This window comes from Stegodyphus dumicola, chromosome X1 (genome assembly GCF_044657685.1).
Source record: "Stegodyphus dumicola isolate Sdum_Otavi_A_Nest chromosome X1, ASM4465768v1".
NCBI lineage: Eukaryota > Metazoa > Arthropoda > Arachnida > Araneae > Eresidae > Stegodyphus > Stegodyphus dumicola.
This window is the reverse complement of record NC_140780.1, coordinates 17,579,201-17,592,315: the sequence shown is the minus strand read 5'-3', so window position 1 is coordinate 17,592,315 and position 13,115 is coordinate 17,579,201. Positions and strand designations below refer to the sequence as shown.

The following is a 13,115-nucleotide window of genomic DNA, read 5'->3' as shown; positions in this document are numbered from 1 at the left end:
AATAATTACAGATATCCATTTATCCATATTTTTAATCATCCAAGGTAATTAACAATACCTGGGACAGATGGAATTTTACTTCACATAGCGATAACCTGAGTAAAAAAAAAAAAAAACTTAATTACTGCAAAACTTATATAAAATATTTACTGGGGCAGACAATAACTTGAATTAATTCAGATTAAAATAATTTTGACCTTTATGATAATTTTCCCCTTTCAATTCATAATGCAACATAACTTCACATTATTCACCCAAGGTGAGTATTTATTTCACTTCATCACTGTCTTTTTCATTCCATTCTAATGATGGAAGTATTCAAAAGTCTACTCTAAAAATCAAAATTGTTTTACAAGTAAGTACAATGCATAATCTAGCACATCAGTTATGTATAGAATTTTAAAAATATATGTTCAACACCTCCTATATTATTTCCAAAACCATTATAATCTAATATCATGTCTTTAAGTTTGCGAGTTAGACGAGATTACAGTTAAACACATGATAGCTAGCTGCCTAAAGAGAAGAAAACCCTCATAGAAGACATTTCTAAGAGAAACAAGTTCATATTCAAGTTACAGATGGTGAAAAAGCAACCATGCAACTAACCCAATAGTCTGGGATCAAACTCTTACCCACCTTGCCACTGGTAGGTCTCATGCTTACAAGAAAGAAACAGTATAGTTACAAGTTGGAATGATTTGTGAAAAGTTTGATTGAACAAAATTCAAGATAAAATAATAACTGAATGTCAGAATAAAAGCACAAATGCTTCATTAAAATGTTCTGGATGACATTAGATGTAAAGCCTATTTTTGATTTCCCTGGCGGACTCATTATAAAATTTCTTAAATACCGTATTTGCTGGCGTATAAGATGCTCTATTTATCTTTGAAAAACGGGATGTGTCTTATACATCAATACTTAGTTTTTCATTTTGCAAGTTTGTTAATGGGTAATAAGCTTCATGGGATGCTGTGAAAACACAGACAGTGATTAAATCATTTAAGAAGTGTGGCATTAGTTATGCACTGCATGGTAGGGAGGACAATTTGTTGTATGAGGACTCAGATACTAATTTAGAAGAGGTTTTAAGTGACTCTTCATTTTGCTCTGGAGATAAGTTCTGGGTTTTGATAAAGATTAAAAGGTGCACTTTCCCAGATAGATTGGGTATTTGCAGGAAGTATTACTTTGTATTACTTTATACACTGTTTTGCAAAAAAAAAAAAAAAAAAAAAAAAAAAAAATTGAAGCACCATGAAGGAAGTAATTGTTTTTGATGAAATTGAATACGTGTATAGCTCATACACAGATAACCTTCTTCAATGGCCAGACAGCCCAGGATGGGCCCTTGCCTTCTTCGGAATCGAATTCCAAACTCTTCTATCCTTAGCCATGGACATCCAATTAGTTATTTTTTTAAATTCTTGTTTCCAAACAGTCGAGCCACCTAAGTTTAGGTCTCCCTCTTTTTTGAGTGCTGAATAGTTTGGCCGAGACCTTTTGAGTTAACCGAATTTCATCCATTCTGCACAGGTGTCCTGCCCATTTAATTCTTTGAATTCTTATATATTTTACTGTATCTATTTCTTTAAAAGATATATAGAGTATATATAGAGTTTAAGTTAAAATATATATAGAGTCTTCAGCAGATATTGTTACATTTTATGCCACCAAAAATACTTCTCAAAATTTTTCTTTCAAAGACAGAAATGATACTTTTGGCTTTTTCTGTCATTGCCCAGGTCTCAGCAGAGTATGTAAGAATGGGTCTGATTAAGCTTTTGTAAATTAGAATCATTTTTCTGCTCGTGAAGGTAGACTTCAAGTATTTTTTACACTGAAAAAATATCAGTTGGCATCTGTGACTCTACTACGGATCTCGGGCATTAAATCATTAATCATAAGTATTAACTTTTGATCCTAAATATTAAATCTGCTAACATTTTCAAATTTGTAATTCCAAATTTCAAAATAGTAGCTGCTGTTATTACCACATGGCATGTACTTAACTTTATTTTGGTTGACTGCTAGATGCATTTTGCTGGCTGCAGCTTCTAGAGATGTAAAAGCCTCTCTAAGTGACTCGGGAGTGCGTGCGACTATGTTAATATTATCAGCAAACGCAAAAATCTGAACAGAATTGTTAAAGATAATTCCACAAGTATTAATGTTGGCGTCTTTCATGATTTTTTGGAGGACAAGGTTAAAAAGCAAGCAGGCCAGTGCATCACCCTGTCTGAGCCTATTTGAAACAACAATATGCTTTGAGAGATTATTCTGAATTTTAACCCTAAGTTTTGTGTCAGTAAGAGTAATGGCAACCAAATTTACAAGTTTTTCAGGAACTGCAAATTCTCTCATAGCTTTAATTAAATATTTTCTGTTTACCGAGTCGTAGGCAGTCTTAAAATCAACAAAAAGCTGGTATGTTATTATGCCATATTCGTTATTTTTTCCAAAATTTGCCTAATGTTAAAGATTTGTTCTGTTGTAGATCAAACTTTGCAGAAACCACATTGGTAATTACCTACAATGTTTTCTGTATAAGTTACTAGTCTACTGAAAAGTATATTGGAAAATAATTTGTAAAAAACATAAAGGAGACTCATTCCCATGTAGTTGGTACATTCCAAAATGTCTCCTTTTTTGTGTATAGGGCAGGTGATGCTCAGTTTCCAATCTTCAAGTAAAACTTCTTGGTTCCAAACTGATTCAAAGAGGTGATGTATTTCCTTAATGTTTTGATCTGTAGCACTTTTAATGAACTCTGAAGTAATCGAGTCAGGGCCTGAGGCCTTGTTATTTTTGAGCTTTTTAATTCCTTCTCTAACTTCTACCAACGATGGTGGCATGATACTATCAGTGTTTACAGAGGTAATTGGGTAGGTTGAAGACCCATCTCGTGTATGGTCATTCAACAAATTACTAAAGTGCTCATTCCACCTGTGAAGTACCTCTTTTCTATTATTTAGAATGATGTAGTTTTTGTCTTTACAGGCAGTAGTTCTAGGCTTAAAGTCTTTGTGGTCAAGATTAATTTCACGACAGAAAGCATGGCTTTCATTGGACCCCCTCTCAGATGTTCAACATCCTTACATATATCGGCGTCAAAAAGTCTTTTCTTAAGCTGATGGATCTTCTTCTCCTGTTCTCTAGATGTCTTACATCCCTCAACAGAGTGTCTTGAATGTTGCTTTTGCATCAAATTTTTATAAGCAGTTCTTTTTGCCTGCATTACAAGGAAGCATTCATTATGAAACCATCCCTTGGTTTGGGTTTTTCCATATATCCCAGTGTGTTGTCAGCTGAGCAGTCTTTCAGCACACTCCACTTATCTTCTGCTAAATTCTCAGTCTTTGAGCAAACCAATTCAGATATGTTTTTAGATGTTAGTTCTACCCCGAGTGAGGACTGGAAATTTATTTTTTTATTCATTTTTCAGCTTTTCACAATCAAACTTTTTTTGCCTTTCTCCCTGTATCTTTTGGGCGTTTGAAATTTTGGCAATTAGTTTAGCAATAACCAAAAAGTGGTCGGAGTCACAGGTAGCACCTCGATAAGTTTTAACATCCTGGATATCCGAAGAATGCCTAGAATCAATGAGTACATGATCATTTTGATTCCAGGTTTCTCCATCAGGCGAGCAACAAGTCATCTTATGTATTCTCTTGTGGCTGAACACAGTGCTTAAAATTATCATGTTGTATTCAGCAGCAAAAAGTACTAGTTGTCATCCGCTGCCATTAGTACTATCATGTAAGCCATGCTTTCCAAATGTTGGTCTAAATTCATCCTTTTTACCCAATTTAGCATTCATATCTCCCACAACAATTTTAATGCCATGCTTGGGACAAGACCCATATAACATAGAAAGTTCCTCATAAAAAATTTCCTTTTCCTCCCCTTCCTTGTCTCTGTTGATGCAAGTCTATTGATAATACCATAATTAAAAAAACTTTCCCCTTAGCCGAATTTTGCAAAGTTGGGGTGATTTAGGAACAAAATCAATCACAGTTTTAAACTTTTGTTCAATAATAAACCAGTAAACAAAACATGTTTTTTCTCATCACAGCTATAGTAAATCATGTGGTTTCTTTTCTCAATGATACCTTCCCCCAGCCGTCGCATTTCCTGAATGGCAAGTAGATCCATATTATGTTTGTCAAATTCTTCTATAAGAAATTGTAGTCCCCTCCTGTAGTACATCGTTCGGACATTCCAGGTTCCAAAGCAAAGAGTCCTTAGGCCATTTCCAAGTCATTTTCCAGTAGAAGCAATCTGGCTAATTCTCTCTTTGGATTTCTTAACGGTTAGATATTTTACAGGATGGGATAGTTGGCCCCATGCCCAACCCCCAACCTGGAGGACCAGTCTCCTGATATAATCCCCAAAGGCAGAGTGCCTGGCTTTATCCCTGGATGCTGGGTACCCATTTTAGTTGCCTTTTATGACATGCATGAGCTACATTGGGAGTATTCTTTCACACCTGGTCACCACATGGGTGACACAGATAATAAAATGATTAAAAAATCAAGATCACAGTACCTGTTCACGGCTCACAATCACCCATTGAGCTTTCAAATTAGTAGTTGGTCTAACCGCCCCTGGCAGCAATGCATGCTTGAATTCGTTGAAACAAGCAGTGGTAGAGGTTCCTAATGTCATCCTGCAACACATTTTGCCAGTCATTCATCAGTTGTTGCTCCAGATTTGTGATATTTTGTGGTGCACGAATATGGCGTCCTACTATGTCCCAGACATGCTCGATTGGTGAAAGGTCTGGTGACCTTACTGGCCAAGGAAGAGTATCAATCGCATGGAGACAGTCCAGAGATATGCGAGCGGTGTGTGGCCTGGCATTATCTTGTTGGAAAATGGCCCCAGGATGATGTGCCATGAAGGGTAATGCAACCGGCCGCAGGATGGTATCAACATATCATTGAGCTGTTAAAGATGTACAGAGGACGACTACAGATGACCTGCTTTCATAAGAAATAGCACCCCACACCATCACTCCAGGGGTTATGGTTGTATGCTTTTGTAAAACAAACGCTGACTGGGACCGTTGGCTTCGTCCTCTCCAGACACAAACACAGTGGTCATCTGCTTCAAGAGTGAAGTGGGATTCATCACTGAACACTATATTATGCCATTCTGATGGCAGCCATGATGATTGGCTGTGACACCACTCCAGACAACTCCGCCGATGTTGTGGGGTCAAAGGCAAACGTCTTAAAGGCCTCTGTGAGCATAACCCCACCTCAGACAAGCGCCATGAGATGGTGGACTGTACCACGAGAAGTATAGACATGGCTGTAGTGCATTGAATAGTTGATAATGATACCATTAGGGGGTACCTTGAAACTTTGAATCATTTGCATGTTCGATCAAGATGTTTTTGCATACCAAATTTCGTCACGATCGCCGAAGTCCTTTTTGGTGCTTCGATTTTTTTGAAAAAAAGTGTATTTAAAATACTGTAAGTCCATTATAATAAACAGTAATACAGTTTTATGCTTCAAAAATGCGCACAAAAAAGGGGTGTGTCTTATATGGTGGCAAATACAATATTTTTTTTTTCCTTTTGCTTGGATAGTGGCTGTGACCAATACATCATCTGGTACTCACTGCTCAACAATACATGTATAAATAATTATACATGGGCATGTAACTAATAAAATATTTGACTGATTTAAACTCATAATTCAAATCTTTAAAAAGAGTTCAAATAGAAAAAAAAAAAAAAAAAAAGATAATGTATGCTTAACGTATAGTATGCAACCTATTCTACGTGAATACTTTCATTCTGATGAGTCTCACCTCTCTTTGTTTCCCTTTCATTTGTTTCTCGTAGTATTAGTTCTGGCTGTTTACTGTAGACATTCCAGTCTAATTATTTTGAGATCCAACGACAATCTGACATTTAATTTAATGACATTTTGGATGAGGTTTGCATCCTTTTAAAATAATTAAATAATTTATGCCAATTTTAAAAACGTCACTTTACAAATTTTTCTCAGTAAATCAAATGAAACTAGGACCTTGAATCAAACTTTTAATTAAATCTTTAATCTGTATCTAGCACTATGCATAAAAAATGCTCATAACTCTTAAATTAGTGAAATTGTCTCTAGATATACTAAAAATAAATCCATTTGCAGACTGCTTAGCTGACATTTTTCAGCTCACGAAAAGCTTGCCATTTAACTATGAGGGGACTGTAGTGAATATTTGCAATTAACAAAATGGGGTAAAACTTGTCTTATACCTGCAGGAAACCAGTGTTTGAAAATCAATAGGTAATATATGTCTATATATATCTAAAATGATTATCGGTCACTTTCAGAGAACATCCGTACAAGATGATTCACAGTGTGTTAAGAATAACAAGAAACAGTTCAGAATTTTTCAAATAAATAATAAAAAAAAATGCTTACAAAAGGTAACAAAAATTATCTAAATAGAAAAACTGAACCATTTATGGTTCCAAATGATTTAACCTTCTATGAAGCTGGTCTTCTTAGATGAGATTTAATACCAAAATTTCATAGCTATACTGGTCACTTTTAGAAGTGGTTGTTTTAGAAATATAGTTCACTGTACATTATAAGAGTTCAGGAATACCTATAAATTCTCCAATAAGATATAGCTAAAAAAAGGAATAATAATGAAGATTATAAATTTGAACAAAGAGTTGGAATTCGTCACTGAGGCTCAGATTTTGGACTCCCCCCCCCCCAATATTTTTTTTTTTTTTTTTCTTGCCAGTCCCTTTTTTCGATCATACGGCCGGCTTGTGCCAGCTAGGAGGATCGGGGCTGTGCCCTTATAATAATAATAATAATAATATCTAAAGAAATTTAATAATATTTTTAAATTAATTATAAAAATGCCTAAATATAAAGTTAAATGTAAAAACTCCTCTTAAAAGCGACCATCATGATACCATATCTGTTTAGTCTTCTGTGTATGTGATCATCTTAAATCAGTAAATACCTGCCTTTATTTATGTTCTCAGAAATATTGATAGTATTAGGAAAATAGTTATTAGGAGAACTCGTGGTAATGATATATTCTTTTTTAAAAAAATCTACTTTTAAATTTTCTAGGTATTACTTTAATTTGAATTTTCTGAATGAATGATGTAAAATCGAATTAAGTTTCCATTATATGTCTTGCTTAATGGCTACCAGTGGCCGAAGGGTAAAATTGCTGAACACTGACAGTTTAACCCAGCAAAAAAACTGGCTGCCTGAAATTTTTCCTAATATATAATATGGACACGAGGCAGCTCCTGAGAATATCCTTTACAAAGGCTTCTGCGCTTCAATATATGGCCCTAATGAACATTAAATCCAAATCTCTTACTGAAATACTATGGAGCTTCCTCCTGACATGTTTTGTCATAACTAACAAATTAACATCCAAACAATTAATGTTTAAATTAATTAATGTTTGATTAATGTTTGATATACAACAAATAATGTTTGATATACAACAAAAGAAAATCATTTTACTGAAACAAATATTCTTTTACCTTCCCCTTCTTACACAATAATAAGTAAAACACCAGAATTCAACTACAGTCAAAAGTCTTTAATCCGAACGTCCATAATCCGGACCTCAAAGCTACAAACTTTCTGTGCATACGTAAACGCATTATAATACCTTTACGCATTCGCATTTAATGTATAACGGATGGTATAAGCTAAGCTAAAATTATCTAATTATCTATTTCAGTTAATGTTGCAGATTGCATTGTTCTTTAATCTTCTAATTGGATCCTGCTTATTATTTTTTGCAGACTGTTAGAGCAATTTTAATAAAAGTAAGCTTGAACCTTCGATTATGTCAAAAAGAAGTTCCGATGCTGGAGCTGCCAAAGGATCTACAAAGCGAAAGCATGTTTCAATGCCCATCAAACAAAAAGTAGAATTGCTGCAAAAAATGGATAAAGGCATGAAGAAAGTGACAGAGAGGTGATTTGTTTCTCTAACCATTCCGAAATCTGTTTATCAATTTCACGCTGCTCTGTGGGGGGGGGGACGTCGCGGCGCGCAATGAACTGGAAGTTGATCTGTCGGCACTATCCTTATCTTCAGGGCAGATGTTTTTATTTTATTTGGCTTATATTTCCTTACTAAATGTAGTATTTCATCTCGATGTACTCAGTCTTTGATACAATTTAAATCAAATTCCTCGTCATTATAAATATCACGAATACGCATCAAATAGTTTTCTGGTTGCAATTTTCTAAATTTTGACTATGCGTAATGTATGCTTTACGCATGCGCGCATTGAAAGAAATGTTTAAAAAGTAAACAAACAAATATTAAGCTTTATTTTTTTTGTAAATTTTGATACCCTTTAGATCATAGTTGTTCTTTATTTCATAAATTACAGTTTCATATTTTTAATTTTATAATTTCTGCATGCCATTTTACCAGATTTAAACTGATGATCTATAATCTGGAAAAACCGATAATCCGGAATCGCTGAAGTTCCCGACGAGTCTGGATTAAAGACTTTTGACTGTACACATTCTAAACAACAATGCGGCTAAAATAACAAAGAAGCATTACATGCTTTGTTCATCTGAAAACCTCAAATTTCATTTCATGAAAAATAAAGAATTAGTTTTAAATTTTTAAAGGTTTATAATATCAAAAGAGGAAAAAAAAGCTTATTAAACCTACATCTGTAGCATGATGATATCGAACTTTTTTCAGGTATACAGTATAAATAGCTCCATCAATTTCTTCTTCACCCCATAGTTTTAAAGACGGCTGCTAGAAAAAGGGAAGCAGAAACTCATAAATAAGTCAAATACAAAACTAAAGAACCCACAAAATGCAAATGAATTCATTTTTAAGAACATGTTAGATTCTTAAACATTAATAGATTGGATTGAAAGAAACATTTAATAGATTGGATTGAATAATGATAAAGAATAGTAGAACTAACTGCCTACAAGGAAAAAGGGGAAAATGTTTTCATGGAGGACTTTCTAAGGGGTACTGTCATATATTTATGCTACACAAAAGGAAATCATGAAAACTGCATAAAACCAGCCCATAAAAATTAACCCAGGATGAAGTACCACAATTATGCAGCTTTAGCCACTCTGCCACTGGTCAGGCAAAGAAATATTTGATATCCCTCTCTTTAATTAGCAAAAGCTCATACAAAAGTAACAAACATGCATTACAAATAATAAAAATACGAGGTATAAAATGCATATGATTTGAGTTAATACAACAATCAAAATGTACATAACCATATACTGATTATTAAAAATGGCCGAGTACAAATTAGGACTAATCAAAGTACAATTTATCCACATTTCCCATAAACTACCAAACCAATTTTCAAAACATACATACAACACTCTCCTGTAATAATGTCTCTTTATGTCACAGTCTCATATATGATACACATATAGCCTAAATTAACCATATGAAAAGAATGAAATCTTTTAACCCACCTAAGAACAAAATAGTTATTATTCCAGAGTTACAGCCAAGGCCAACTAGTGGCTGAGTGGTAAGATGCTAAAAAAATGGTTGTTTGATCCAGGTTCAAATCCTATTGAATAAGCTGGCTGTATGGAAGTTTTCATGGTTTTTCTCATATAAAATGTAAATCTGAGCTAACTTTTCTTAGAAAGACTTAAAGGTTCAAGTGTACTTTGCCATAATTCAATTCAAGTATTAAATTCTTTGTCTGCTAAGAACACTATCTTGCAAACTTGCCTAATAACTTAACAAAGAATCTGTACTTGTAAAATCTTTAAAACTATGCACACCAAATAGAATCTATACTTAAATTTACATGTAAATGTAAGAAACAAAGAGCACAAAAATATCTCAAAAATGCTCTCAGAAACTAATTTTTACAAGACACATACATAGGCGATATGCATGTTATACATTAGAGTATGTAAAAAATGTACATGACGTGACTTTGATTTACCTGTGCACAATGATTCTTATTCTGTACACAGTATGTCTAGTTGCACATAATGCATTTTCAAACTATTTTTTTTCAATCTGTTCCAGTAAACATACATCTCAACTTTTTACTTTTTAAAATATCATCCCTTTATAGAAAGGACTTTAAATGAAACCTTATATTATAATTCGTGCAGCCAGTATCTTCATTATCTTAATTAATTATGAGGTACCCGACCAGAGTCTAACTACACAGACTTCAAATCTAAGTGAAGGAAGGCAATACAGTAGAATCCCACAAACTCGACTCCCAATATCTCAACATTCTGCATAACTCGACAAATTCTTAGGAACTTTTTTAATATATCCCTAGGCCAAACAGAGCAAATATGACATACGGTACACATAACTATTATTTATGCATATGTCCTTCCTGTTCTCTTCAAAGATCTGAGTGTTCCTTTTCTGTAATTTTTGCCACTTTTGCATTGTGTCATTAATTCTTGGAACTGCCTAACAAATTTCAAGATATGTTGTAATACTTGGCAATGCTGTTTGCTTCTTTCAAGGATATGAAGGAAGTCAGGTAGCAGCTGGCCGCTGGCTCACATTCCTTTCTATTGTTGTAAAATGTTAGGAGACTTGTCTGCATCTTATTGCAAATTAAACTCACACGAGTTCATTGTGGGTATCATTCCTCAGTTCATATCCATGTGTATAAGTGTTAACATATTTTTGATATTTTGTGAAGAAAACTGTCGTTTGAAAAGAAAACAAACTAAAGTGACAATGGAAATAAAACTAAATGCCCAGAGTCGTAGCTAGGGTTTTCAGCGCCCAGAGACAACTGAAGATTTTGCACCCCCTACTGCTTGCCAAGGATGGAAAACGTTTAATTCTAAAATGTCGTAACATCAGTTTGGCGCCCCTTGGATTCTGCGCCCGGGGATAGATGCCCCCTCTAGCTATGCCCCTGTAAATGCCTTAAAGAGACTGGACAATGGAGAAAGTGAAACAAAATCATCATGGATTTAGGTGTTGGATTGATATTTTGATAGGAAGGGAAAAGAAGAAGTCCAAAATCGAGTCTTGGTGTGTGAAAACAGCATGTACAGATAGTTTAAAAGAAAAAAAAAAGTATGAAAGGTGGCGAATACGAAAAAGTGAGTGAGGCTCTTTATTTCAGACTCAGTGAACAGGGAACACCCATTTCAGGACCAATTTTACAAGAGCAAGCCCCAAAATTTTATGATGAATTTCAAGAAGGAGAACCAAGATTTACTGCTAGTGCTGGCTGTCTTGAAAGATGGAAAAAGTGGTACAGCTCCAAGCAGTTAAACGTTTGTGGGAAAAAGCTATCTGCTAACTTGGAAAATGCTGCAATATTCAAGAACAATTTTCACAAACTAACTGAAAAGAAAGGTATATCTGGAAACCAAATTTATAATTGCGATGAGACTGGTCTGAATTTTCAAATACCACCTTCAAAAATGGTGGCATCCACGAAAGAAAAATCAGCACCTAGCTATAAAAGAAACAAGGAGAAAGTCACAATCTTGGCATGCAGCAATGCAACAGGCAGCTATAAGCTCAAACTAGTGCTTGTACACAAATCAAAAAATTCCTGGACATTTAAAAACGTAAATAGGTACATTAATGGGACCAAAAGCAATTATGATCTTTCTATTTGGTACCGGAATCAGTCAAACACATGGATGAATGGAGCAATATTTAATGATTGATTTCATCAGCAGTTTGTTTCATCGGTGGAAAAGTTTTTAAAATCAAAAAACCTACCAAGGAAGGTGATTCTGATTCTAGAAAATGCACCATCCCATCCTGATGCAGAACAGTTACATACATAGGCAATATGCATGTTATACATTAGAGTATGTAAAAAATGTACATGACGTGACTTTGATTTACCTGTGCACAATGATTCTTATTCTGTACACAGTATGTCTAGTTGCACATAATGCATTTTCAAACTATTTTTTTTCAATCTGTTCCAGTAAACATACATCTCAACTTTTTACTTTACTCCGTTTTGAGGACCGTAAAAAATCGCCAAACTATTGTTCATGAAGATATAAGAGCCACGTTTCTCCCTCCTAACGTAACTGTGTCAGCCGATGGACCAGGGTGTTTTGCAGGCATTAAAGGAAAAACACAGATGTAAACTTCTTTCATTTCTTGTCCTAGCCATGGAGTAAGGATGTGATAAGATCGTGAAACTGAAGAAAACACTAGATACATTGGATGTTGTTGGATGGTTACCTCATTCTTGGAGTGAAATTGTGCAGATAGCCTCGTTTGTTCCTAGAGAAAGTTGCAGGACCATTCACAAAATGAATTTCATGAAAGCAGAGGAGACAGAAAATTGTGCAACTAGACATACTGTGTACAGACCAAGAATCATTGTGCACAGGTAAATCAAAGTCACGTCTTGTATATTTTTTACATACTCTAATGTATAACATGCATATCGCCTATGTATGTATCTTGTAAAAATTAGTTTTCTGAAAGCATTTTTGAGATATTTTTGTGCTCTTTGTTTCTTACATTTAAACTTTCTTAACTTTCTTAAGAAAATTCCAGACAGTTACTGATGATGATGTTGAAAAATGAATGGGAAAAGATGAAAATTGTGAAGTTTTAGGACACGCAGAAATAGTTGAACCATCATAGTGAGCTGCAAAAGTGCCTGCGCTTTTGCATCTGAGGATGATAATTCAGGTAAAACCATCAAAACTAGTCCTGTGAAAATTTGAAAATATAAAGCTGATTTTTGTTGTTTGACTTCTAAATACTTGTTCAGCGTGTTATTGTATCTTAATTAATGGGATCATTGTTGGATACTTCAAATGGGTGTAATCCTTTAATTGGTCTTAGCAATTGTCAACTCTACAGATTTCAAATACAGCTGCTTCACGCAGTTTGTCTTCTGGAGGAGGCGCAGTATAGGTTTCGGTACTATTCTGTTTTGAGGACCGTAAAAAATCGCCAAACTATTGTTCATGCTAGTGCTACCAAAAATATTTGCGGCAACCCTAACGCGAGAAAGGAAGTATAATAGTAAATAACTATCTAAGATTATTGCTTTAATTTAGATGAAAGGTTAATTTCATATAATACATTTTTATTATTATAATTTATATA

The 13,115-nt window shown here is 34.4% G+C and overlaps 1 protein-coding gene across 4 annotated transcripts in view; it reads right to left on the bottom strand.

Annotated features, from left to right (window-relative positions):
• Rgl (Ral guanine nucleotide dissociation stimulator-like) overlaps nt 1–13,115 on the bottom strand; it is a 165,657-nt gene that overhangs the window by 139,378 nt on the left and 13,164 nt on the right. For 3 of the 4 annotated variants that reach the window (XM_035357166.2, XM_035357162.2, XM_035357165.2), the window contains exon 2: nt 8,703–8,795. In XM_035357166.2, the coding sequence (XP_035213057.1) occupies nt 8,703–8,795 (93 nt within the window). The remainder of the gene's footprint in view (nt 1–8,702; nt 8,796–13,115) is intronic. The other variant, XM_035357164.2, reaches the window with a different exon arrangement.